Below are 23,746 nucleotides of genomic sequence, written 5' to 3'. Positions count from 1 at the left end.
CAATCAAGGCATTAAGTCGATAGAGATCAAGAGATACAGAGCGCGGCCAAGGCCATGAAGCCGAAGTATCTATTACGGTGTGTGAGTATATGTGCATTAAGAAGGACATGGAGAGACTTACAAGCCAGCAACTCGCCATCCGTCCTGGGATTTAACGAGATGTTCGGTCCCTGTAGAGTAGTGGGATGCAATAGCCGCCGCGGCGCCACCAACGACAGCAACGATGAGAATCCGTCCGGCGAATTCGTTAATCATGCTAAAGGCTAGCAAGGGGAGGATGATCGCTGCAGAGGCGATGATGATGGCGGAGTAGACGGGTGGTGTCATTTTGGAGTCTGCTGATTCTTGTGGCGTGAGCGAGACGAGGTCCTTCGGGTTGTCGAGGAAGCGCATTTCATTTGTGGCGATGGGATGGTTTCCTTTCATCCATTTCCGATAGGTGTCGACGTCAGGTTGTGTGGCGCGGGGGAGAGTCTGGGAGACTTTGCTATAGGCAGCGAGAGCGTTATCTGCAGTCAAAGTTAGTAAGATATGATGAGGTTACGCCTGATCCTAAGTGCCTACTATATTGCTCTGTTTTCTGAATCAACGCCCCCATGACCTCCTCACGTCTATAATGCAGTGACGAGTAGGCCTGCGCTTGGACGTCCATGCGACGCGAGGGAGGCATCACCTTGGTTCCCTCTTGTTCTGCGGCACCGCATCGCTGCATTTCTTCATAGTCATCCAGTACTCGCAGCTCTTCCTCTAGCTGCGAGATTTCGTCCTGGAGATATAGAAGTACACGATGATTAACGTCTTCAAAGCGGCGATAGAGCGGAGGGAGACTGTATTCCTTGTTCTCCGCAGACGCACTCATCCGCCATGCTAAAAGGCCGTAACCCGTAGGGTGGCGCGATGACTTCGTGCTGCGCCTGATTTTCCGACTAGAGCGATGCAAGTCTTCCTCCGGGCTATGCGGAGGGGAAGGCGGGAACGATGATCGACGTACAGCAGTGGACGTCCTAGGGTAATAATCTTCAGGGACTAACTCAAGATTCCGGTGCTCCGGTGGCAATGAGCCGTCCTGAGATCCAGCAACGCTAATCCCCGCATCGGTAGATGGTCTGCGGTGACCTGTGGCCGGCCTAGAAAGCTGCAACGGCGCAGAGGTCGGAGAAGCATCGAATGCTCCAGGCGGTTGAGACTCTTTAGATTTCACCGACGATGTACGGTTGCGATTCTGCACAGGGACCGCTGTGTTTGGTTGGCGAACTGCAGGAGGCGCCGGCGGTGCTTGAGGGGCTTGAGGAACCTGAGGAGCTTTTGTCTTGGTACTTGGCGGGAACGGAGGACGTAGGTCATCATCGTCCGAGGAGGTGACATCCGAGTCGCTATCAGGTTCACTGTCGGTTTCTTCAAGGAACTCAAACACGTTTGGTGCACTAGTTTCTTTGCTCTTTGGCTCGGCGGCGGGTGATGGCGCCGGCTGCGGTTTCGAAGTATAGCCAGAGCCGCTAGGCTCCGCACTCCGAGGTGCGACTGGTTGAGATTGGGAACTGTCTTTCTTAGGCTTTTCGAAGGAAGGCTTGTTGGAGGTTCGTGAGCTAGTAGAAATAACGGAAGCCGCCGAGGACTTGGTCGACTTCCTCGGGCGGTTGAATCCAGTATAGGACGGCATGGTGATGAGGGTTAGGGTTCACGATAGTGGATCGGTTTAGACAACAATCACAATACGAATTTAGCGCCCTCTCAATAATTTTCAGGCCATGGAACCTGGAGCAATTGACGGGGTGGTAACATGAAGAAATAGGCTTGTGAAGGTAGGAGAGAGCAAGGTGGGCGCATATCAAAGGGAGGATAGAGGGCCGTGAGGAATTCCAGTGCGATGGCGTCGAAGAATGTCGGACAGAATGCGTGATTCCTCAGGCGCCTCGATTCCTTTTGTATTTTTTTTTGTCTAGGAATCTTTTAATTCAATAGTTCGGCAGAAAAGAAGCGCCAACGGATTAAAGCTGCGAGAGTGGAGAAATAGTTTATGTAGGCGCCGAAGGGTTGGGTATAGAATAGAGGCGGATCGGATCGCCCGTCGATACGAACGGAGGGTTCACCTCCTCTGAAAACTCAGGCCGAAAGGGTCTGATATAAATAACCAGGAGTTTGAAAATAGCCTAGATAACAGGAGTCAAGCTGACACTGCCCCAGGATGGCTCTCACAGTTTCAAAGATACGAAGATGAGGGTGAGCCTGTGAGGGTGAAGATCATGGAGGGGTTCGATTCGTCGAGACGCGCCTGACACAGCGCCAAGTGTTACAGGTCGCGCCGGCTGGTCGTCAGACACTCAAGGCAGATCTGTGAAAGTGATAGAGATGAAGGGATGCAAATCGGCTGGAGACATGAAATGGAAAGTTCGAAAAGCGGATCGTCGAAGATATATCAGGTCGGTTCATGTTGGTGGATGGAGTCTGCTGCAGAACACCCGCTTGAGTACAGGCGATGCGTTGTCTGATGCTCACTCGCTACTGCCAGACGCGCATCCCTACCGGAATGCACAATCTGACACTTCATACAGCATCATATTCGTCTCATCCCGAGGCTCGTCCCCCTTCATTGTGGACTAAACCTCGACCTTCGAATCCAGCCGCCCTCACACCTGCCCTTGTTGACCCGACGCCTTAGGCCGCAATCGCGGTGAAGTTACCAAACCATACCCGTTTTCCCCGCCAAATACACATTGATAAACATTATCGGCGTTATTTACCGTTTTGTAGCTTGTGCACGTAATTTAGCCCACCAAGCTCTCCACCTGTGCTGGTTATACAACTTTCACCAAGGCTGAAGATTTGTTTCCCCTTGATCACACGCACTGTTGTTCCATATGCTCCGATCATGTCTGCGCAACTGCTCGCGCGCAACCGTTCGCCCCGCGTCCTGCCCGCAATGCCTACGCCCTGAGTATGTCCGAATCAAGGTCCCCCAGAGCTCTCTCCCAACTCCCTTCACTCCCATTCGTCGCATCCAGACCTCCACGGACACGCAAGACCGAATTCCACTCCGAAAACAACTCAAACAGGATGCAAAGGCTGTGAAGGCTCGAAAAAGGGAGCGACGGGAGCAGGAGGAATTTTCTCGGGAGAAGTGGGAGTTGACTGTGGGAGTCGAGATTCATGCACAGCTGAATACGGAAGCAAAACTGTTTTCAAGTGCGCAATCCCTTTGGGGACCCGGATGAGACTGTCGCTGACTTTTGATTGTGACTAGAGGCCTCGACGTTACCTTCTGAACTCCCGAATACGAACGTCGCTCTCTTCGATCTCGCTTTCCCGGGCAGTCAGCCGGTTGGTTTCACAATGTGATGAAGATGGGCATGGCTAACGATACGCTGCAGCAATTCCAAGCGGAGACCCTCCTTCCTGCCCTACGAGCTGCCATCGCCTTGAAGTGCGAGATACAGCCCGTCAGCCGCTTCGATCGGAAACACTACTTTTACCAGGATCAGCCGGCAGGCTATCAAATCACGCAGTACTATGGTATGGCAAGTCTTTACATGGTGAACCACGTGCTGATGTAGCTAGCACCCTTCGCAAGAAATGGCTACCTCGATCTGTTTAGCCACGATGGCATTGCACCTGAAGATGGAGAACAGGTTCGCATCGGCATCAAACAAATACAGCTCGAACAGGACACCGCCAAGTCACAAGAATACCCTCCCTCTACTCAACTCCTCGATTTCAACCGCGTTTCCCACCCGCTCATCGAGATAATCACTATGCCTCAAATCCACAATCCCGCTACAGCTGCGGCTTTCGTCCGTAAAGTCCAGTCGATTCTTCAAGCATGCAATGCGGTTACTACAGGGATGGAGCTAGGTGGTCTGCGAGCGGACATCAATGTCTCAGTTAGGCTACGAGGTGAAAACCCAGGCGCTCATCAATACGGAGGCATCGGAGGTCTTGGCCAGCGCACCGAAATAAAAAACCTGAGCAGCTTCAAAGCTGTAGAGGACGCTATCATCGCAGAGAAGAACCGTCAGATTGGCGTTCTAGAAAGTGGTGGGGTTATTGAAGGCGAGACTCGAGGCTGGACAATCGGAAGCACCGAAACACGGAAGCTTCGAGGAAAAGAGGGCGAGGTTGACTATAGATATATGCCCGATCCGGACATCCCGCCTCTCTACATCGGCGCCGACCTTGTGGCTCAGCTCACCGACTCGATACCGACTGACCCGGATGAGCTTATGGATATTCTAGTCGACCGGCCATACAACCTCACAATCAGAGACGCACAGCCACTCGTTGAGCTCGATGACGGGGCACGACTCGAGTACTACCAAGATGTTGTCGACATTTTAAGTGCTCTTCAGCAGGACCTCGGTCCCAAGGCTCAAGCTAGTATTGGCCGCGTAGCAGGGAACTGGGTCCTTCACGAACTGGGCGCCTTGCTGACCAAAGCTGACGCAGAATGGAATGCGCAGAGAGTTTCAGCAAAAACTCTTGCTACTCTTCTAGACAAGCTGCAGCGACAACAGATCACCGGCGCGACTGCCAAGCAAGTTCTTGCCATGGTGTTCGAGGGAGACCAGCGGCCGATCCCCCAACTTCTAGAGGAGGAGAACCTGATCCTCCGACCTCTTTCTCGGAAAGAATACATTGCTTTAGCAGAGGAAGCCATGAAAATGAACCCTGAGATGGTCGAGCAAATCCGGAGCAAGAAGCAACTTGGCAAGCTGGGCTGGTTCGTAGGGCAGATGATGCGCAAGGGACAAAAGGGGCGCGTGGAGGCGCAGAAGGCAGATGCGATTCTGCAGGAGCTCATCCTGAAGTCGTCTCAGAGGTAGTTGCTGTATATCACCAGCACCACCATTGTATAGTGGTGCCACTGTAAGATATTTAAGTGAAGTAGTTTGTATAGATATGGATGATGTCATGGCAACAATACTACAAGATACCCAACACCACATAAATTCCTCCAAAGTTTCTCACAATGTCGAGTCTCACCGTAATCTTTCAGATTGAAATAGATTGCTAATGAAAACCAGCGATAGCGGACGGTGGAGTGGGATGGCAGCCGTCTTTCTCCTGGACCTGTACTTAGGGGAAGAGCGCATTCCCTAAAAGCAGGTCTTAGCGATGCCCCACGGCAGGGCCAGCAACATAAAGTATCTCCCCGTTCTTCCCTTGTTGGAATGTCTCTTTTTTTTCTTTCTTTCTTTCTCTTAACAGCGGATAGATCTCTTTTCTTCTTCTTACAACTCTCCTCTCCCTCTCTCGCCGCCACAGTTGGTAGAGTGTTCTACGTACAAGTACTGAGGTTGAAGGTAGGTGGTTCAGCTCCACCCACCGACGGAGACAGAAAGACTGACAGACACTATTTTAGTCCTTCTAGAATCTTTTAGCCTACTTTTTTCCCTCGCCTTCAGATCTTATCTATCAGTCTATCGGTCTCCATAGACGTCAATACCGTCTCTTTTTTGCATCCCCAAACTCCTCTCAAAATGACCCAGCCATCAACCATCCAGCAGAGGTTCCTCTCTAAGCCGACCGAACTCGGCGTTGTCGCTGTCGGCTTTAATGGCGGCCAGGTACGGATACCCGCGGCTCTGTCGATCCTCGCATTGCACTGCATCCTTCCCACGCCTTGCTGCAGGGGTAAGCTAACATGTTCTTCTACGTCCCATGACAGTGTAAGCTTGGCGTGGAGGCGGCTCCAATGGCGCTGATTGAAGCCGGTCTGCTTGATCAGCTGCGCGACGATCTGGACTACGATATCCACTACGATAACACCGTGCACTACTATGAGAAGGAGATTCCGGAGTCGGACCCGGACCACCGCGGGATGAAGAAGCCTCGCGCTGTGAGCGCTGTCACAGAGACGTTGAGCTCGCAGACGTATGAGCACTCGAAGCAGGGAAAGTTCACCCTTACGCTCGGCGGAGACCACTCGATCGCGATTGGAAGTATTTCGGGTATTGCGCGCGCAACTCGGGAACGGTTGGGACGGGAGATTGGTGTCATCTGGGTTGATGCGCATGCTGATATCAATGTTCCGGAGATGAGCCCGAGTGGAAATATCCATGGAATGCCTATGGCATTCTTGACTGGGCTTGCGACGGAGGAGAAGAAGGATATCTTTGGGTGGCTGAAGGAGGATCACAGGGTCAACCTCCGCAAGCTGGTGTATATCGGTCTGCGCGATGTTGATCGTGGGGAGAAGAAGATTCTGCGTGAGAACGGAATCAAGGCGTTCAGCATGCACGATGTTGACCGGTATGTCCTTCCACCTCCTTCTGGCATTGTGTACTAACGGAGCAGACACGGAATTGGTCGCGTGGTTGAGATGGCCCTTGCTCATATCGGAAACGACACTCCCATCCATCTGTCGTTCGACGTCGATGCGCTGGATCCCCAGTGGGCTCCTAGCACAGGCACACCGGTTCGTGGCGGTTTGACTCTGCGTGAGGGAGATTTCATCTGCGAGTGCGTTCACGAGACCGGAAACCTCATCTCCATGGATCTGGTCGAGGTCAACCCGAGCCTGGAGGAAGTCGGTGCGTCTGAGACCATCCGTACTGGCTGTTCGTTGGTGCGCAGTGCGTTGGGAGATACCCTTCTGTAAGCGATCGTTGCTAGAACGTTGTCAGTGACTTGAAGGCTGTATATCAAACTTAGACAAGAATAAGAATAATGAATTATGAAGAATCATCATAATGACTTTGTTGACGTTGGGAATAACAGTTGCGATGATCGGTGGTGGAGAGACGGGAGAGCTCCCTGCCACCGGATTTAAAGACTGACGGACTATAGAAAAAGAAAACAATTCCCCCGCCTCCCCATTTTCCACTTCACACTCAATTCCACCCCGTCAAACTCTCGTATTCGATTTCTTCTCCATCGAATCGTCATCTCCTCTATCTGAAGAATCTCAAATTCCAGCACTCCCCCTCCCAGAGCCCAACATCTCAACACCAACCCAAGGCCCCGCTTATGTAACGCCGATCGACCAGCGCATCGCATCGCACCGACGACAGATCAACTGCAACTGCTTCACTCCGGACAGCGCAGATGCGCTGGCTTCGGCTGAGCCCTCTCTTTCAAGCCTGATTTAGCACCTGGCTACCCTGACGCGCACACAACTACGGTATTGACACACATCGAGCCCACTGTACCTAACCTGGCCTGACTTGCTCTGCCCTAACCTCGATTATATACTACCCAATCCTCGACATACAAAACCACGCCGGCGGTCACAACTGATATGGGACGCAAATTCCCACTCATTGAATAACGATAATTGTCAACGAACGAACACACCATATATACTACACCCGGAGATCAAGACACTGAACTAGGAAGAGAGGAATAGGCAGAGAAAGAGAGAAGGACAAAATGGCCCGCCGCGCCCACCCAAAACACTACCAATGGCCCGAAATCCAACTCAACATCTGGATCCTCACCGTCCTCGCGGCCTCCTGTATCTGCCTGGGCATCTTTGCGTGGTTTATCTCCGTACAGTCGGAACTAGATCTGGGGATACCTTGGTATGCGACCCTCCCAAACCCCTCTATTCTTAACCCCCCTCCCCCCAATCCAACCAACCCCTCACCAACGATCTCATGATTGACGAGTACCAGGCTCTTCCCCTTCATGCTCACAACATCGTCCCTCGCGCTCTTCTTCATAATCTTCGTCCTCGTCCTCGCGGCCCAGGGCTTCCTGCTCCCCGGGATAATCATCGTGGGCACATTCATCCTCTTCGCATTATGGCTCACAGGCCTCATCGAGACGTCCCTGCAGATGTACGGCGTTGTCGGCAATATCAACGACAATTGCCAGATCTGGGTCTTTGGTCGGCGAGTCGGCGGGGATAATCTGGATACGATGGCTTGGATTGCGCAGAGTAATATTTGTATGTTTACCCAGTTCCCTTTTCTTTAACGTCCCCTTTTCTGAAGGGGAGGGGGGAAAGGTTGAGGAAAGTGGTTATTTGTTATTTGCTAACAAGAGCGTCCATACAGGTAACTGCTGGCGCACGGCCTTCGCATTCGAGCTCGTGAACACGGTGTTTTTTCTTTGGATGATTGTTATGGCTTGGAAGGTGCATCGGGATGTGCATCATTGATTGGGATGGGATGAGATGAGATGGTTTGGTTTGTTCTATGCTGTCTTGGCTTATAAAATGAATCGCGACTCAATCTCGACAAGGTGACGGTGATGACAACGGGATCCATGTGATGATGCTTATGCGGATATTGTATGGAATGTGTGATGGACAACAGGATAAGATATGACTTGGATGTTTTCGATGGTTATGATGCATACAATGGCGTTACTTGGGATGAAGCGTTGGTTTTGATATATATATTCTTTTCCTGATATATCTATTATCTTGATATCTACATTTGTATTTCCTTCCTCGCATTAGGAATAGGATCAGTTCCTACTGCGGAATATGTCCCACCCGCCTAACCAGCAGGAAACGTAGAAAGCTCTAATAGGTCACTCGAAGCATTCCATTCGTTCAATTCAATCGTATTTGCAGTTTTCTAGTTTCGACATTTAACGCCAAGATGCGGCTATTCCTATTCAAGAACGATGTCAATCTGAATCCGAGCCTTTATCTGAATCTGAATCTGAATCTGCAAGTGAAGAGGAAAACAAACAACGACCTCTGGAAAACTCAAAACTCAATCACCAACGCCTCGCTATGCGCTCGAAGATTCACACGATGCACATCCAGAACCCGTAACTCGCGACGGAGGGCAGAAAATATACACAAGTGTAGCCCTAACAAGAATAGGGGAGAGACAAAAATCCCCAGGGTGGCTTGGCAAGATAAGGTACAGTCCAAGTAGGTATCAAGTAGGTACCAAGACGGTGGCAGTGGCGAGAGATGCGTATGATGAACTGCATCTGCGTCGTCAAGTATTGTCCGCCTCGATCTCTTCTTCCGCGTTGGAGTCAAACCCGCCGTCTTCGAATGCCGCCATCATCTCCCGTTCTAGCTCGTCCTCGTCTTCGACGGGGTCTTCGGGATATGCTGAGTCTGGATTCTGCGATGCTGCGGCTTCTTCCTCTGTTTCTGGGAAGGAAACTTCAGGTGTTTCTGCGCCTTCGCGAGGTTCCACCGCAGTGACGGTTCCCGGAGATGAGCTGCCGGCGGTGGCGACCTCTTTCAGCCCCGTGGTGCGTTCGTACGATCGTTTAATGCGTTGCGAGAGCCGAGAACCGGGGACGTTTCCTGCTTCAGCTTGTGGGTCTGACGATGTATTCTCCTCGTCATCTGTATCTGTGCCATCGTCGCGTTTGCGTTTCTTGCCGGGAGAGGACGTGGGAGGGGCTTCGTCGCGATCCATCCAGGATGCTTCACTGTCGCTTTCGCTGTCATCATCGCTGCCGAGGAACTCCTTTAGTTCTTCGTGCACGGCGGCTTCTTCGTCCTCATCGTAGCCGATGGGTGACATGTCGGTCAGGCCAGAGGATTTGAGGATGTCGTCGTTGAGTTCCTCGTTGTCTGTCCAGGAGTCGTTGGTGGCTTCGTCTGATGATGAGAGCCAGGAGCTCTCGGCGATTTCCTTGGAGCTGGGTGAGATGGGTGGGCCGCGCTCGCCAGGGTGGACGGGCAGTAGATACGGTGTCTCGTCTAGATGTTTCCACTGCAGCAAGCAGTCTATAAGCCATTGCTTGGTCACAAACTTGATGTGTGGGTAGCGGGTTGCTTCTTGGAACTTGGCGGTGCGCTTCCCCGCTGTTAAAAGGTGGGTAGTCCTCTTGGTGACCTTTTGAGCGAACAGGACGCCAAAGCTCCGCGCGTGGTGGGTGATCTCGAGGTTTTCAATGTCCTCGGTCAGCTTCCATAATCCGGAATGCACGATGACTACATCTCCTAAGATACGGCGTTTGATACCGGGCAGAATGTCCTTGACGTCTGGAACTAGCTTCAGATCCACGTCTTTATCCTTTGATAATGCCTTTTCGCCTCTCAAGGCTGCCACTCGTCCTCCTAGACCCCGCGCTCGTCTCTTCTCGTATTCATCGTAGAACTCTAAGTGGACCTTCTCTAGACGGTCCGCTAATTTGATGAGTTCCTGATCATTGTCGATCAGTAGGTGATGGCGCTGTGACGGGTGATCTTGCGACTCGTCCATGCTAGCCTCGCTTGGCTCTACCGACTCGTCTTCAGCATCTAGCTCCTTTTGCTTTTGCTCGAGTGGACGGTCTGCAAACTGGTGCTTGATTTCCTCCTCTTGTGCGTCAGACTGTTCCTGTAGCAGTTTAGGGTTGTCCCCGCCGCCCATGGTGACGAGCTGCTCCAGGGTTGATACATCTGCTACATCAGGCTTCTCAGTAGAGCCATTGACATGGTGTTCAGTTTCTGCGACCGGTTTCTCCTCCTTTGGGGCTTCCAACTCGTCCTGCCTTTTCGGCAGAAAGCTCGAGTTGATGTCGCCAATGCCCACGAAGAAGTCGTACGGAATGACCTTGATGAGATTTGGGCACCAGCGCCAGACGTCCCCGCGGTCGTCGATGATGACAACCATTCTCGTATCGACAGGGAAGATTCGATGAAGGTTTTTCACAGAGAGACTGCCGCTCTCATCACGACTAAGGATACGATCACCGAATAGCTTGCGATCTGGGTCTATAATATTGGCGATGGCCTGTGCGTATGATCTTGTTCCCATCGTGTAAATGTGGAGTTCATACATTTCGGACACGTTCTGTAAGAATGACTCTAGCCCTGGTCGTAGTTTTATATAGTACCAGCAACCGCGCATCCCAGGGCCATCATCTACCAGTTGGAACTTTCGTACATCGCTCACTGCGGCATGGTTCGGATTATCCGGATTCTCCATCCAGTCGCCAATAGTAGGGTCAACGGCGGCGTGTATGATTGTTTGATCGAGGTCGACGACGAGGGATAGCTTTCGGTCCCCTAATAGACGTCGCTTCGCATCTTCCTCTACCCGCATCGCCTCTCTCTCACTCACGGTAAGTGCGGTGTTGTCGTGGGTCATCTGGATCGGAGCACGCATAGAATCTGTAACGTCGGTATTGTACGTCGCCCTGAAAGTCTTTTAGAGAGCACTGGTCAAGTAGAGCTTGATAACGTACTCGGTCATATCCTTCCCACATTCGGCGCAAAGGCCGCCATACTGTACTTCGTGCGCACATGGTTCATCAATCTCAACAATCTCAACACTACTCAAATAAGCTTCGACACACTGGCGCACATGCCTGTAGGACTCACGGCTCATCAATTATGTCCCCCTTGCTGATCTTCCACTGCACAATCGTCCCATCAACAGTCGACTCAAACCGAGTCGGGAACGTCCGCTTCACATCAACCTTATTCCCCAACCCATCCCCCTCGGTGACAGTAGTCTGGTAGACATACCAGAACAAAGCCTCGTCCCTCTCCACCTCATCACCGGGCTGTTTCAACAACGAGGTAACGGTGATGGGGTAATGGAGACTCGGCGGTAAACGAAGAAGCATGCTCTACCGCGCTCGTGTTGCTCGGTCTATCCGGACCCGTTTCTTCGTAGCTATCGGCGGCTGATGAATGAACCAAATAGGGTCGGGCGACGAGAAGTAGAGATCGCGATGAAAAAGGTCGTGTCCGAGAGCTAAGGAGCCATGCCCGTGGACTCGTTGAAATGTGCGAGCCGTTGCCGAAACACCTTCCAGAGCGAGAGTCAGGACTTGTGCGTATATGTTTTATAGTACCAGCGCAGCGGGGACTCGAGTCGATTATATCAGTCGAGATTGTGCGGAGAAGGCGAGGTACATGAAGAGTCGTAGCTAGCTACGAGCGCACGCGACGGGAAAATCAGGAAGAAGAAAGGTTCGCAATCAGAGAGGAGCCTGTCGCGCTTTCAAGCACATGGAATGTGAGTAGCAAGCTATTGGAGTTTAGAAAGAATGACCCGGGAAGACTAAAGGTGGTGTTAATCAAGCACAAAGTGGTGATGGGATGATGAAAGAGAGCTGGAGTCGTCTCTAACCTAGGTAAGGCTCAAAGACGGTTGGTGGCCTGCCCGCCAAGGCATCAACCAGGGATCTGAAGGCGGTGGAAGCTTTGTTCGTGCGGGGCGATCCAGACTCGGCCCACCTCATACTCTCTCAGCTATACTCCATAGACTACAGTACGTCTTGATTGATTGTAGGGCTTTGGCGGTCAATTCGGATTCGGATTTAGATGCTACTTCGTAGCCAAAGACTAAAACTAGCTGGAGCAAAAAACAAGAACGACCGAACGGTAGCATTATCACAACGAATCGCGTGCACTTTCAGTTGAGGCGTCCCGCAGAGAGCTGCTCACAAAGACCTATCATGAAGCAAGAAATGGACAACTGTTGCCATAGGGTACGTATATATGACAGATGTTGGGGATTTACTTGGCCTTGGCGAGACCAACGGCGCTGTTGCCGAGGTCATACACACTGTACCACCGGCGGAGGAAGGCATCGCCCAAGATAGCCAGAGGACCAACAGGCTCGGGGAAGTCCATGCCCATGAAGGCACTGATGCAAGATCCCTGAACCTCGAGGGTGTAGTCATAAGGACCGATGGTGAAGTTGTGGCCAGTCAGAGTGAAGGTGAGGTCAGGAAGAGAGTCGCGCGTCGCACAGTCAATGCTGTACTGGCCGGTGAAACCCTTCTTAGCTCCAATCTGAGCATTACTTTTTGGATGTCAGTATCACTTGTCAGGTAATATATAAATTGGGGATGACTCACATCATCTCGGCAAGGTTGGAGGGAAGGGCGATAAGAGAAGTACCGGTGTCGAGAATGACACCAGTGTCCTCTAGCTCAGCGACCTCATCGCCAAGAGCAATAGCGTCAAGGTCAACCTCCCAGTAAGCCTTGCGGCGGAGGGGAATCTTGATCAGCTCGCCCTCGTAATGGTCCTTGTCAATACCACCGAAGGTGGCTTCGGAACTGTCACCCTCCTGGTTGGCGTCTCCGAGATAGAAAGCAAAGACTGGATCATCGAGCAAACCCTGTTCAATCATCTGGTAAAAGGGCGGCACGATGCCGTTGACGGAAATGCTGTCAAAACCGAGACCAAGGATACCATCGAAGCGGCCAAAGGCAAAAGCCAGGCCAGGCTCGCTGGTGGCCTCAGCAAAGTCCTGCTTCTCAACCTTCAGGTCACCGATCTTCAGAGTATCCTGGGATACGAATCCGCTTAAGCTGCCGGATCCGTATCTGATGGCGAATTCGGTGCCGTTCTTCTTGTATGTGGATGAGGAGGAAGAGTCAAACTTCTGGTGTAGGTAACATGCGATGGAACCACACTCTGAAGATGGAACCCACAAGTTGGAGCTACCGGTGTCAAGGACGACCTTAAAGGACTGAGGAGGGGTGCCGAGTTCGATCTCGGAGAAGTCTAGATTGAGTGTCAGGACCAGTCAATCATCAAAGATTACAAACAACATACATTGTGCGTTCATGAAGTTATCGACGAGGACATCGTGGCGCCCCATATCGTTGGCGGGCTCGTCCTCAAGGACATGCTGCTGGAACTGGCCCAGGTACTTCTGGCCTAGGGCATTCGCATGGTCGGCGATGTTACGAGTGATCTAGTGACGTTAGTCACACTTGTCACACTTGCCGCCGTCGTGCTGGTAAAGATTGCTCTGTATACTTACAAATTGCTCGGTCAAGGGGACCTTGTTGAGCTTGAGCTTGTGAACCTCGGCGGAGGCACAGCCCAGCAGCACGGACGCTGTGAGCAGGGAGGACTTCATGATGGGCGACGGTGCGAGAACCAAAATGAGCGATGAGACGAAACGAAAGAATGGGCCTTACGAATATGATTCAGGACGATGATGGAAAGGACGGAGAGATGTAGGAGGGAGTTGGAGAAGAGAGGAGAGCAGGAGAGGAGAGAGGTGAGATGATGCAGCGCCGCGGGTGACTTGGTTGCGGAGCGACACGGGAGGTAGCCAATCACTGGGGCCCCGGCTGCGTCATCGGCCTGGGCATCTTCAGGCCAGGCAAATGTGAAGATACGGGGATTCCGGAAGGGATCCCGTTTACCCAGATGTATCTATGCCGCTATACTGAGCACGATAGAGCAGACTTGAGACTTATCCGCTTGGTTCTCCTTCGTCTTTTCTCTGTACCCCGTAGCAGTCGCCATACCAAACAAAGTGGCGATCGCGCACGCAACCTCTGCTGGAGCCTGATAAGCGCCGAGAGAGATACCTTATCAAGCTAGCTCGCTGCAGTGGCTGGGGCACTTAGGTACAGCCTCAGGCGTCGGCCCGGATCGCCAGGCACCCAGCCCAAGGTACGAGCGAGCACATCATGGTTCTACAACACTAATTAAAATTGAAAAAGACAGAAGAGCGATACAGACTAGCTAAAGTCTTGGTGATACAGTTTATTTCTACTCTCGCGCTATGCACAGCCTTGACCACCGCATCATGATAAGCAGCAACCCCTAGTCTACCGGTAGAATTCAAGCCTTTGATATGGTTAGTGCCGTAAACTACTTTTGTACAGAGGGTGACATACCTGTCTGCTTCTTGGCCGGTTTTGACTTGAGCAGCATAAGCATCCTCAAGATCAGACTGGATGATGTTGTATCGGTTCTTGCGAACGGCGCGGAGACCGGCTTCTTGCATGATAGCGGCGATAACAGCGCCGGACAATGGCTCATTTCGCACGATGAGAGAGTCCAAATCGACCTCGGGTGACAAAGACATCTTCGAGGCGATCGTAGAGAAAATCAAGCGGCGCTCTCGCCTGTCACGGAGAGACGGGAATTCGATCTTGCGATCTAAACGACCAGGACGCAGAAGAGCTGGGTCCAGAGTGTCTGCTCGGTTGGTAGCCATAATCACCTTCACATTACTCGTCTGTTCAAACCCATCCATCTGATTCAGGAGTTCCAGAAGAATACGCTGGACCTCACGATCAGCGCCGGTTTGTGCGTCGAAACGCTTTGTAGCAATAGCATCAATTTCATCAATGAAAATGATAGCCGGTGAGTTCTCTCGTGCCATTCTGAAGACATCTCGAACCATACGGGGACCCTCTCCAAGATATTTCTGCACGAACTCTGAGCCGTTGACTCGAATGAAGCTAGCAGTGGTGCTGTTCGCAACAGCCTTGACCAACATGGTTTTGCCGGTACCCGGCGGACCGTATAGGAGAACACCACGAGGAGGGTCGATACCTATAATGCGAAAGACGAATTAGACACAGTTGCAAAAATGTAGATAAAAAGCCGAGGTTATACCAATTTGTTTGTAAAGGTCGAAATGCGTCAACGGGAGCTCAACGGCTTCTCTAATTTCCTGCTTCTGCATGTCAAGACCACCCACATCCGCATATGTCACATCAGGTTTCTCGTTCTCGCCCAGCATGGCAATGGAAGAGTCCGCCTCCGGAGGTAGGATGTCGACAAGAGCATTGGAATGGCGATGCAAAGCAACGGACGAGGAAGGCTTCAGCTTTTCGCGGTCAAGGGTGGAGAGAATGCGGACGACATAATTCGAACCGGTCGACGACTGTACGATACCAGTACTATAAGCAAGTTAGCATAGGCCCTGGCCACTTTTGACTGCTGACATTCGTACTTCTGATCGATCGCCTCCATGAACTGGCCAATAACCAAAGGCACACTCTGTATCCGCTTGATTTCTTCTTGTGCGCGAACAAGTTCCCTCTTCAGGCTCCTGTCCAGAAGGTTAGTGGCCAGAGTCTGAAACTCACGGTAACAACAAACCTTTGCTCATCCTTGATGTATTCCTCTTGGAGCTTAATGTACCTGCGTTCGATGCGTCAGCGAGAACCAGCTTCAGTTTCGCTTCTCAACGTACTCCAAGTGCCTTTGCAGTTTTTTCAAGGTAGCATATTCATCACCGTCGTCGGCACCTGTTCCTTCGAGAGAATCTATGTTGGGAATCGTATCCAAGGGAGCTGATTTCGGGTACGAGAGGGCGTTGGTCGGGTTCTCCACGGCGACGTCTCCCATTATGAACGAATCGGGTTGAACGCTTAAGTCAGGGTAGTAGTGTGATAGTCCAAAGAGAAATAGATGATGAGATAGTGGTTAACTTTGGAGAGTTCAAAGAGCCTTGCTTGTCTGGAGCTTTCGCCGGCAGCAACAGACGCACCGCTCACGTAGCTCACTGGTAGCTAGTCACGTGACTTTAATAATCTTGGCATCTCATCAGGCGTGGCAAAGAATTAATCGGAATTCAAGCTTCAGCAGCACTACCTTGCAGCAAAAAGAGATGTCCGAGACCCGATCATTCCAGTGGACGCAACACGATAATTTGAGCATGATTTAGCATACGTGTTATAGGGCCCAGCGTTGCAGCAGAACTTCTTCAGCATCCCAGGAACTCTCTTGTTCTTGACAGGTACTTCTAGGTGATTGCATTTCCAGAGCTACCCTACAGAATACTAGTAGACTATTTAGCCTCCTTTGTGCAGGCCGGAAACTCGATGTGTAACCGTAATTTCCTCGGACCCTGGGTTTAATCATTCGACTGAATCAACTCGGCTCCTGTTGATCGTTGGTCCGGCAGCAGCCACCGAATGTCAGAAGAGTCAAATAATGACGCAGAAGAGTCAATAGACCAGACTTTGGGTTTTTCAAGCACAAAACGAGCACTCTCGATTTTAGTTCCTCTGAAGGGCGGCTGCAGACTACATGTCCCTGTGGGCGAAGCATCGTTGCCATCCCCCCCAGAGCCAATCCTCCTAAGCTGATCCATGTCTTCAAAATCAGCCCAATCGTTCTCTATCCTAGTGGAGCAGTATATGGACGTGGCAGGTGGGACAGCAATCCATGGGCAAGGCACAAAAGTCATTTGCAAGCCCGTGATCAATGAACGAAGACACGGACGGGCCCAAGGATCAGATCGGGATACAGCGAGGGGGCTGTCAAACTGTTCGAGGGCCGTAATTGCTCATCCATACCATTTGACGCACTCAAGATTGGGCGGATCATTTCCATCAGGTGGGCAAGCATGAGCCGTTTAAATCATCTTGTCACCGGCCAAACTCCATCTTCTTCTCTTCTTTCCTCCTCCCTTCCCATGCTGAATTGATTCTATCAGACCGTTTCTGTTGCTACTCTACTGTTCTCGTCGGGATCCGGGCCTTTCCCGTGCTCTCTTGTTTCTTTCATCATCCGATGACTAGCTGCTACGAACGAACCTTCTGCCCTTGGTTTTCCAGCTGAAAGGATCGCTGTCAACCTTGATAGCAGAAATTGTCTTCCGACAGTCAATCTTGCCATGATGTTTTGTTCATGAGACTTGCAGACCGAGTGCTAGAAACCAGTTCCGATGAAGACCGGCCATGAGGCTCAAGACATACTCAGCTAATCAAAAGCAGACGCTAACTTCGCAGACGAAGGGGTCTCGCTGAGACTCTAACAAGCTATCTCCTGGTCCTCTCGCCAGAACAAGATTGCTTCAGAGCAACAACAGGGCCATCATCCCCAAGACCAAACGATAGTCTGAAATCTGGATGATTCCCCGCTAAACCGACAATCCCACCTCTGATCGATGAGTGGCCCAGAGCACAGCAGGTGGCATTTCTAGTCCATCCACGGGATCCATTCTCGGAACGGAACAACATGCATAACCGGCGCCTGTCAGAGGAAACCCCTTTCCGCCCTGCTAACCTACCTAACCTAACGGACCGACTGACTTGCTTCTCCTGTGTCTCTGCTGCTAAGATTATTACTGCTCAGTTCTGGTAAAATAACTTACTACTGGCGTATAATCTGACATCTGATATCCCCCCCAGCGATTTGCTCAACGAGCCTGCGGTGCTGTCTTCCTCCACGCCCATCCCCATTCCCGGCATCCCCCTCTCCTTGTGCCTCCACTCATCGGCCATCCCAAGCGATCGCCTGGCTTTCCTGAAATTCCGTCTTGATGAAAGACTAAAACAGGAAATAAAATACACGTTTCTAGCCAAGGGTATACCGTACTACAGTGTATGGTGCACTTTGTCAAGGTACGTCTCTGTTTCCTTACATTCCTGCCTCCCCGCTGCTCTGCTCTCGTCATTGGCTTTGTTACACGCCTTGCTCCCTTGTGACCACGCACCACCACTACTCGTTCTGCGGAACCACCAGCACATGTTGCGAGGCCTATCCCATCCTAAGATCTAGATCCCCTTTTTGTTGAGTTTGCTTTTAAGCTTATCTTTATTTGAGAGTTTATTTTGTGCTATATCGTCCCCTGCCCAGGTGTTCGACTTCATGTCTTTGGGAGCTCGGCCACTCCCATTCGCTGCTCTCCGCTGACTAGACTTGACCTGCCAGGTCCCGTGACTTTCCATTCCTCCCTCTCTCAACCTGCCAACTGCTGCTATTTCGGGACCGGCCTCTATCGTCCGCTCGCAAGTCGGCATTTTAATAGTCCAGCCTTGTCGGTATGTATGTTTTTTATTGTTCCATCCCTATTCTTCTGTGGCGGCCTGATTTCATGTTATAAAACAACCTTCCTACCCTGCTTGGTCTTCCTTTGCGATCTTCGCGTCAGGTTGGTTGTTTCGGGTGTGCTTCGCCTCGGTCGTGTCGCAGGCTACCGCGCGAGAAGTGACTCCAACCCGACGCGTCAAGATCTCTGATATTCATCGCGATATGCCAATTATGCATTGCTGTTATCTAGAGATGCGGAAGTTGTTACTGTTCCTACCTTTGCTACCGGTCGCACGTTGAATGATGGAAACGTTGCATTTTGTGTCATCATCTCTGACAGCTCCTTTTTTGGCCTTACAGATGGGTTGGTAAAACCGCACGACATGAATGCCTGGCCATCTGACGCCTCGAGCCTCCCAAACCTTGAAAATGGCGCCTTCCATCAAGCGACCATCGACCCATCCGCCGCCTTCCTCCACACCTCTCCTACCCCAGACCCAAACCAATTCCAGCGCATGTTCAATGGCGTACCACGCAATGCCTCTCCGGGCTTCGCCAATCCTAACCAGGTAATCCCATCTAAACGCGCGCGGCCAGAAGATGGGATGTCAATGTCACCAAGGCAAGCTCCTGGCGGACTCGCGTCCCGGTCACAAACGCCCCATCAGGTCCCTTATCCCGGATACCAAGGCCCTGTCAATGGAGCTCCTCAATTCCCTCATCCCGGCCAGTACCCGCATCTCCAACAAGGAGCGGCTGCCAATGTCTCACAGTCGCCAATCATGCAGGATTTCGACCAACATGCCGCTCAAAGAATGGGAACAGCTTCGCCAAGTCCGTTCTCGCCAGCCGGACCCCATCTGGGAACTCAAATGTCTCCCGCCCAATCTGACCATCCCAGCCGCGTGAACACCCCCCAGAATAACTCTTTTATGCCCGGTCAGCATTTCCCCCAGGGAATGGGCCCCGGATTCTCACCTTCACCTGCCATGACATCCGCTGCCGTTCAAGCACCGATGCAGGCGCAATTTGGCGGCATGCCACAAGGTTACCAGCAGGCCATTGCTGCTCAGCAGCAGCAACAGCGGATGCACGCTATGCAGATGCAAGGCCAAAATCGTGGGATGAACATGAATCCAGCAATGGCTGGGCGCCCAATGGTAGCAGGAGTGGGTGCCGTGGCGAACCCCCAACAAATGGCAGCCATCAGGCAGATGCAACAGACCATGGCCAAACCACCCAACCCTGAGGGCTTCATGCGATCATTGCAGAAGTTCATGATGTCAAGGAATTTACCCCTTGATCCCAATCCCATTGTTTCTGGTCGCCCCATCAACCTTGTTCAGCTTTATGCAACTGTCATGAAACTTGGTGGCTCAAAGAAGATCACAGCTGCGAACATGTGGTCAGTCATAGCGCAGCAACTTCAGTTCCCTCCGCAGCAATTTCCGGCGGCGGCCCAGGAGATTCGAGAACACTATCAACGGAACCTCGGTTCCTATGAGCAAGCATTCCTTTCTAGCCAGCAGAAACAGTTTGCGGATCAGGTTCAACAACCTTCTGTTCCACGACAGCCAAGTGACCCATCTGGGTTACAGTTTCAGTCTCCAGCTGTAAGACAGCAGGTTCCGGGATTCGACGCTGCTCAACAATTAGGACATGGATCTCCTGTGAGCGCGTCAACACCCAACAATGCTCAGCAAACTGCTGCTAATGGCTTCGCGACTCCAACGCAAGCGAAGTCACATAGCAAACAGCAGCAAAGTCAACATCGCCTCAGTGTTTCTCGCCAGTCTCAACCACCAGCCACTTCTCACGATTTGAATGGGCAATTATCTACCCAATCCCCGGCTCCGTCCGAGAAGGGACAGGGATCTGTTGCTGGCAAGCCTTCCGATGAAGTTGATCAAACATATAACCAACCGCTTGGTCAGCCGATTTCAGATACCTTCAAGCCAATGGTGTTGACAGATCATAAGCTCCATGGGCCGATTGCCGTTAGTGAGATGTTCCAGATTGGAGAAGACATCACGAGATTAAAACCCAATGTTCCGGCGTTTGCCGAACTTGGGGTGATTGATATCCATGCCCTCACAATGGGTATCAAATCCGGGATACATGCAGAGATTCGAATGTCTCTCGACGCCCTCGTAACCATTTCCTCCGAACCTGCAGTTCAAATATCCTTAGAGAACTGTGATGACCTGGTCGAAAGTCTGATAGAGTGTGCAGAAGACCAGGCAGAACTTCTTGCCGAGCATTCACCAGAAGTTTCTGACATGATGTTGCTACCATCTTACGAGGAGATAAAACGAGGTTGTCAGTCGGAATGGACTACTTTGGCTGCGGTTCCTGAATTTGGAAGCACCGATTACGAATTGGACAGAGCGGTCGATAGGCTCATCTGTATTACCACCATTCTGCGCAACTTCTCCTTCATTGAGTCCAATTTTGACATATTATCAACGCCTCCTGTCGTTGAATTCATCTCGACCATCATCCGCTATCTCGGCACTAGGAACATGCTCCTGCGTACACATCAAAACACTCTCGACTTCATGAAGGATACAGTTATTTATCTGAGCAATGTGGCCCATGCAATCCATTTACCTAGTAAAGAGGAGGCTATCTGCCTTTTGCATTTTCTGCTGTCGTTTGCTCCGTTCCCGGGTCCCGCCGTTTCAACAGAAGGTGTCATGTTTACTGCTTACAACCCATCCGTCCATAAATACACACCCACCGCCGTGGATAGTTTGGCCAAGTTGCTGGCACGAGATGAGCCAAATCGGACGTTCTTTCGGTCAATATTCTCCAGTGACGGGGTCTCTACTGCTCAGCAAGAGCTCTTAACACGCGCCTTCGGTCTAGCCATTTGTCCCGTTCCTGATCAACCTAGGAAGCCTCTAGCTATAGCAGATATCCGCAAAGTATTCCTCATGCAGGGTTTGTTAGCAGCGGACATTCTCTCAGGGTTCGCCGAAGGGACTACCGCCAAATCGTGGCTTGAGTCTGTTGATGGATTCGCCATTCACCTCCTCCGCCTTTCTTGTCTGCTAAGCACAGAACGTGTTCCTCCACCACAGATTTCAAACAGTCGCGCAAACCATGCGGCAAGAGCACAAGCCGAAGCCGAGGCGGAAGCGTACAGTTCTATCATCAACCGAGGGTTGGCAATTCTTCGGCGCCTAGCCGAGAAATCAAAGCACGCCGACACAGACTCAACGCTCCGGTTTCCCTCCGGAATCCTTCCCAAGAAAGAGAGCCTACTCGGGGCATTGTTGATGCCCAACGTCGATCCAGGTGTTGTCCGGCAACTGATAACGTATGCACGGCTTGCAGAGTAACGAACTGCGTCCCCTTTACTACTTTTAGTCTTCTTTTTTCTAGCGATGGCCTCGACCATATTCAAATGTCTCAAAGTGACCCTCTTTCTGCCATGTCTTCTATCCGTAAACCATTTATTTTTCCTCAGACGCTATTATTCATGCAGTTCCTTGCTCTGTCTGGCGTCGGTGGAAAAGGTACTTCGTTTGTTTGTGAGGCGTGACTGTAATTTTTTTCCTGGTTTTATGCTATGTATAATGCTCAATACCCTCGGGCAGAAATATATTATGATCGAAGCGGTATTTCCAAATTCAGATGGCTTTTGGATACTTCTATTACTCTCTGCTGAATCATTAATAGGCTTTACCTAGTATTATCGTGTTATTACTACGTATTTCGTACACATTGCGTATCTCTGGATGTACATCATGTTCACTACTCACCCGTCCCACTAAGGAGTAGTTTGTTTATAGCAACCAGTATCACTATGCTCTTTCTCTCACTAAACAGCTCAAAATGCGCTACGAGGGAGGCAGATGAGTAGAACTTAGAAGTGATAGCCGTAAGATCATTGAATATGCACTATTACATACAGAATGCCTGAACGACGCCAGGACAGAAAAGCCAACAGAGATAGTTAAGACAGAGGGATCACAAAGAAGAACAAAACTCCTGAGTAAAGAATAGAAAATTGTACACAGTGACAATACTCGAAATGAGATATAGAAACTCGAAATGAGAAAGTCCAGAAAAGTAGATAAGTGTACCCGGGGAGGTAGAAGCCCGAGGAGATAATGAAGGCGTGAGGCACTGCTCAGAAAAGCTGTTTTCAAGCCAGGCTGGCTGTGTTCTGCCGTTCAAGGGTGGGTTGTGGAGTAATGGTGTTTTGAGAGATCCATGTTGGCATTAGACCTGATGTTGTAGGGTGATTGATCGTGTTTTGGTTGGGGAATCAGGCGTATGGTATGGAAGGTTACATTCGTAGATTAGGCGATTGAGTATAGGTGATAGTGTGAGCGTGGTTTAGAAGTTGCGCTCGGAGAGGAACTGTGTGATCTCGTTTTTCCGCCAGCCCTGTTCGGAAGAGTGTCAGTCCTCAATATCAATCCTACCCGCGCATGAGCCAAACGTACCTTGACGATAATATTTCCATTCAACCGGTTAATGGTGATATCGCGGCTCTTCTTGTTATCGCGACCATCGGCCTCCAACCCTAGGTACTGTTCGAGGTCCCTCCTCAGAGCATCGACGTCGCCCTCGGTCTTTTGAATCTTTGTCTGCTGCTTGGTTCCACCGGCCTTGGTAACAAGATATACAGGGAGTTGGTTTGAGGGTGTTCGGCGGACGAAATAGGGGAGGTTGATGACTTTTAGTTTCGGGGCAGCTGGGGGAGGAGTGGTGGCTGCGGCGTCCTCTTGGACAGTTTGAGACTGGCGTTTCAGCTGTGCAAGGAAGGTTCGGCGTTGCTGTGTGGAGCTAGATACTGAGGAGGGCGCGCGTAGAGACTGGAAAGGTGTTTCTAATGGACATTAGTACTCAGAAGCATTTCTCCACGACCGCGTTCGACCAAAGCACTATTATAGCCAAGGTCTCCGCCGGTGGGTGACGGAACAGCTATAACTTACGGGAGCCGATCGATCTCGACTGGATACATTGAGTAGTCATCGAGCTACGCATCCCCGAGGAGGAAGTAAGCTGTGTAGCGCGTCGTAGACAGCCTGAGACGGCCGTCGACTGCTTGCGAACCGCGAAGGCTGGGAGAGAGTGCATGATGGATGTCATCTGTGCAAGGAGTACGTGGGGAGGCCGAGGTGTTGGAGAAGCAGCGCAGATGTGGCGCTGAGTACCCTCCACTGGATAAATTACCAAGAGAATACAGATCGAAGAGGGGGGATGGACCGGGAGACAGGACTCGACGATGGTCTGATTGATATCTATCCAGAGCAAAAGCAGGACTTTTTGCTCTCGAGCGGAGACAGTCCCGCTAGTTCCAGAGTGGCTTAGCGCCTAAACCAACCCTCCCGCCCACATTTTCTGAAT

General features: G+C 51.2%; 9 protein-coding genes across 9 annotated transcripts; 4 read left to right on the top strand and 5 right to left on the bottom strand.

The window, feature by feature from the left end:
• Positions 1-26: 26 nt before the first annotated feature.
• BJY04DRAFT_216923 (uncharacterized protein) lies at positions 27-1,660 on the bottom strand (the record flags this gene model as incomplete). Its single annotated transcript, XM_073715885.1, has 3 exons — positions 27-69; positions 122-509; positions 565-1,660. The coding sequence occupies 3 exons, from the start codon at positions 1,658-1,660 to the stop codon at positions 27-29; spliced, it is 1,527 nt and encodes a 508-aa protein (XP_073572648.1).
• A 1,160-nt stretch (positions 1,661-2,820) lies between these two features.
• On the top strand, positions 2,821-4,922 carry BJY04DRAFT_186163 (glutamyl-tRNA(Gln) amidotransferase subunit PET112). Its single transcript, XM_073710857.1, has 4 exons — positions 2,821-3,183; positions 3,242-3,318; positions 3,369-3,510; positions 3,556-4,922. Exons 1-4 carry the CDS (start codon positions 2,859-2,861, stop codon positions 4,815-4,817), a joined length of 1,806 nt encoding a protein of 601 aa, XP_073572647.1. The 5' UTR covers positions 2,821-2,858; the 3' UTR covers positions 4,818-4,922.
• A 159-nt stretch (positions 4,923-5,081) lies between these two features.
• Positions 5,082-6,712, top strand: BJY04DRAFT_186161 (arginase). Its single transcript, XM_073710856.1, has 4 exons — positions 5,082-5,297; positions 5,357-5,561; positions 5,663-6,246; positions 6,292-6,712. The coding sequence occupies exons 2-4, from the start codon at positions 5,475-5,477 to the stop codon at positions 6,593-6,595; spliced, it is 975 nt and encodes a 324-aa protein (XP_073572646.1). The 5' UTR covers positions 5,082-5,297; positions 5,357-5,474; the 3' UTR covers positions 6,596-6,712.
• Positions 6,713-6,775: 63 nt separating this feature from the next.
• Positions 6,776-8,408, top strand: BJY04DRAFT_186156 (uncharacterized protein). The gene is made up of 3 exons (XM_073710855.1): positions 6,776-7,517; positions 7,611-7,885; positions 7,995-8,408. The coding sequence occupies exons 1-3, from the start codon at positions 7,366-7,368 to the stop codon at positions 8,096-8,098; spliced, it is 531 nt and encodes a 176-aa protein (XP_073572645.1). The 5' UTR covers positions 6,776-7,365; the 3' UTR covers positions 8,099-8,408.
• A 456-nt stretch (positions 8,409-8,864) lies between these two features.
• Positions 8,865-11,642, bottom strand: fcpA (protein-serine/threonine phosphatase). The gene is made up of 3 exons (XM_073720199.1): positions 11,228-11,642; positions 11,092-11,178; positions 8,865-11,043 (listed from the first exon to the last, which is right to left on the bottom strand). Exons 1-3 carry the CDS (start codon positions 11,473-11,475, stop codon positions 8,898-8,900), a joined length of 2,481 nt encoding a protein of 826 aa, XP_073572644.1. The 5' UTR covers positions 11,476-11,642; the 3' UTR covers positions 8,865-8,897.
• Positions 11,643-12,148: 506 nt separating this feature from the next.
• Positions 12,149-13,874, bottom strand: BJY04DRAFT_186152 (aspartic peptidase domain-containing protein). Its single transcript, XM_073710854.1, has 4 exons — positions 13,635-13,874; positions 13,424-13,565; positions 12,718-13,372; positions 12,149-12,662 (listed from the first exon to the last, which is right to left on the bottom strand). The coding sequence occupies exons 1-4, from the start codon at positions 13,731-13,733 to the stop codon at positions 12,374-12,376; spliced, it is 1,185 nt and encodes a 394-aa protein (XP_073572643.1). The 5' UTR covers positions 13,734-13,874; the 3' UTR covers positions 12,149-12,373.
• Positions 13,875-14,251: 377 nt separating this feature from the next.
• rpt3 (proteasome regulatory particle base subunit RPT3) lies at positions 14,252-16,084 on the bottom strand. The gene is made up of 7 exons (XM_073710853.1): positions 15,816-16,084; positions 15,722-15,763; positions 15,573-15,671; positions 15,233-15,519; positions 14,506-15,169; positions 14,329-14,455; positions 14,252-14,278 (listed from the first exon to the last, which is right to left on the bottom strand). Exons 1-6 carry the CDS (start codon positions 15,968-15,970, stop codon positions 14,437-14,439), a joined length of 1,266 nt encoding a protein of 421 aa, XP_073572642.1. The 5' UTR covers positions 15,971-16,084; the 3' UTR covers positions 14,252-14,278; positions 14,329-14,436.
• Positions 16,085-18,221: 2,137 nt separating this feature from the next.
• On the top strand, positions 18,222-22,297 carry BJY04DRAFT_35681 (putative ARID/BRIGHT domain protein (SWI1)). Its single transcript, XM_073720198.1, has 2 exons — positions 18,222-18,393; positions 18,743-22,297. The coding sequence occupies exon 2, from the start codon at positions 18,766-18,768 to the stop codon at positions 21,724-21,726; it is 2,961 nt and encodes a 986-aa protein (XP_073572641.1). The 5' UTR covers positions 18,222-18,393; positions 18,743-18,765; the 3' UTR covers positions 21,727-22,297.
• On the bottom strand, positions 22,263-23,624 carry BJY04DRAFT_186145 (mitochondrial 54S ribosomal protein mL49). Its single transcript, XM_073710852.1, has 3 exons — positions 23,332-23,624; positions 22,840-23,225; positions 22,263-22,780 (listed from the first exon to the last, which is right to left on the bottom strand). Exons 1-3 carry the CDS (start codon positions 23,486-23,488, stop codon positions 22,730-22,732), a joined length of 594 nt encoding a protein of 197 aa, XP_073572640.1. The 5' UTR covers positions 23,489-23,624; the 3' UTR covers positions 22,263-22,729.
• Between the last annotated feature and the right edge of the window lie 122 nt (positions 23,625-23,746).

This window comes from Aspergillus karnatakaensis (genome assembly GCF_047715665.1).
Source record: "Aspergillus karnatakaensis strain CBS 102800 unplaced genomic scaffold BJY04scaffold_17, whole genome shotgun sequence".
Classification (NCBI taxonomy): Eukaryota; Fungi; Ascomycota; class Eurotiomycetes; order Eurotiales; family Aspergillaceae; genus Aspergillus; species Aspergillus karnatakaensis.
Note: the sequence above shows the minus strand (reverse complement) of the source record. Positions and strands in the feature narration are given on the sequence as shown.

What these genes read in the sequence shown, in the direction of transcription:
- rpt3 (XM_073710853.1), bottom strand. Translation starts at nt 15,970, where the DNA reads ATGGGAGACGTCGCCGTGGAGAACCCGACCAACGCCCTCTCGTACCCG. An exon ending in ATGGAGGCGATCGATCAGAA is followed by an intron (nt 15,520 to 15,572) that starts GTACGAATGTCA and finishes ACTTGCTTATAG; the next exon opens with TACTGGTATCGTACAGTCGT. An exon ending in CGACCTTTACAAACAAATTG is followed by an intron (nt 15,170 to 15,232) that starts GTATAACCTCGG and finishes TTCGCATTATAG; the next exon opens with GTATCGACCCTCCTCGTGGT.
- BJY04DRAFT_186145 (XM_073710852.1), bottom strand. Translation starts at nt 23,488, where the DNA reads ATGACATCCATCATGCACTCTCTCCCAGCCTTCGCGGTTCGCAAGCAG. An exon ending in GTCGAGATCGATCGGCTCCC is followed by an intron (nt 23,226 to 23,331) that starts GTAAGTTATAGC and finishes AATGTCCATTAG; the next exon opens with AAACACCTTTCCAGTCTCTA. An exon ending in ATGGAAATATTATCGTCAAG is followed by an intron (nt 22,781 to 22,839) that starts GTACGTTTGGCT and finishes TCTTCCGAACAG; the next exon opens with GGCTGGCGGAAAAACGAGAT.
- BJY04DRAFT_186156 (XM_073710855.1), top strand. Translation starts at nt 7,366, where the DNA reads ATGGCCCGCCGCGCCCACCCAAAACACTACCAATGGCCCGAAATCCAA. An exon ending in CTAGATCTGGGGATACCTTG is followed by an intron (nt 7,518 to 7,610) that starts GTATGCGACCCT and finishes GACGAGTACCAG; the next exon opens with GCTCTTCCCCTTCATGCTCA. An exon ending in GATTGCGCAGAGTAATATTT is followed by an intron (nt 7,886 to 7,994) that starts GTATGTTTACCC and finishes GCGTCCATACAG; the next exon opens with GTAACTGCTGGCGCACGGCC.
- fcpA (XM_073720199.1), bottom strand. Translation starts at nt 11,475, where the DNA reads ATGCTTCTTCGTTTACCGCCGAGTCTCCATTACCCCATCACCGTTACC. An exon ending in GGGGACATAATTGATGAGCC is followed by an intron (nt 11,179 to 11,227) that starts GTGAGTCCTACA and finishes TTATTTGAGTAG; the next exon opens with TGTTGAGATTGTTGAGATTG. An exon ending in TGTGGGAAGGATATGACCGA is followed by an intron (nt 11,044 to 11,091) that starts GTACGTTATCAA and finishes AAAGACTTTCAG; the next exon opens with GGCGACGTACAATACCGACG.
- BJY04DRAFT_186163 (XM_073710857.1), top strand. Translation starts at nt 2,859, where the DNA reads ATGCTCCGATCATGTCTGCGCAACTGCTCGCGCGCAACCGTTCGCCCC. An exon ending in GGAAGCAAAACTGTTTTCAA is followed by an intron (nt 3,184 to 3,241) that starts GTGCGCAATCCC and finishes GATTGTGACTAG; the next exon opens with AGGCCTCGACGTTACCTTCT. An exon ending in TCAAATCACGCAGTACTATG is followed by an intron (nt 3,511 to 3,555) that starts GTATGGCAAGTC and finishes TGATGTAGCTAG; the next exon opens with CACCCTTCGCAAGAAATGGC.
- BJY04DRAFT_186152 (XM_073710854.1), bottom strand. Translation starts at nt 13,733, where the DNA reads ATGAAGTCCTCCCTGCTCACAGCGTCCGTGCTGCTGGGCTGTGCCTCC. An exon ending in TAACTTCATGAACGCACAAT is followed by an intron (nt 13,373 to 13,423) that starts GTATGTTGTTTG and finishes CACTCAATCTAG; the next exon opens with ACTTCTCCGAGATCGAACTC. An exon ending in TCCAACCTTGCCGAGATGAT is followed by an intron (nt 12,663 to 12,717) that starts GTGAGTCATCCC and finishes ACATCCAAAAAG; the next exon opens with TAATGCTCAGATTGGAGCTA.
- BJY04DRAFT_186161 (XM_073710856.1), top strand. Translation starts at nt 5,475, where the DNA reads ATGACCCAGCCATCAACCATCCAGCAGAGGTTCCTCTCTAAGCCGACC. An exon ending in TCGGCTTTAATGGCGGCCAG is followed by an intron (nt 5,562 to 5,662) that starts GTACGGATACCC and finishes GTCCCATGACAG; the next exon opens with TGTAAGCTTGGCGTGGAGGC. An exon ending in AGCATGCACGATGTTGACCG is followed by an intron (nt 6,247 to 6,291) that starts GTATGTCCTTCC and finishes CTAACGGAGCAG; the next exon opens with ACACGGAATTGGTCGCGTGG.
- BJY04DRAFT_35681 (XM_073720198.1), top strand. Translation starts at nt 18,766, where the DNA reads ATGAATGCCTGGCCATCTGACGCCTCGAGCCTCCCAAACCTTGAAAAT.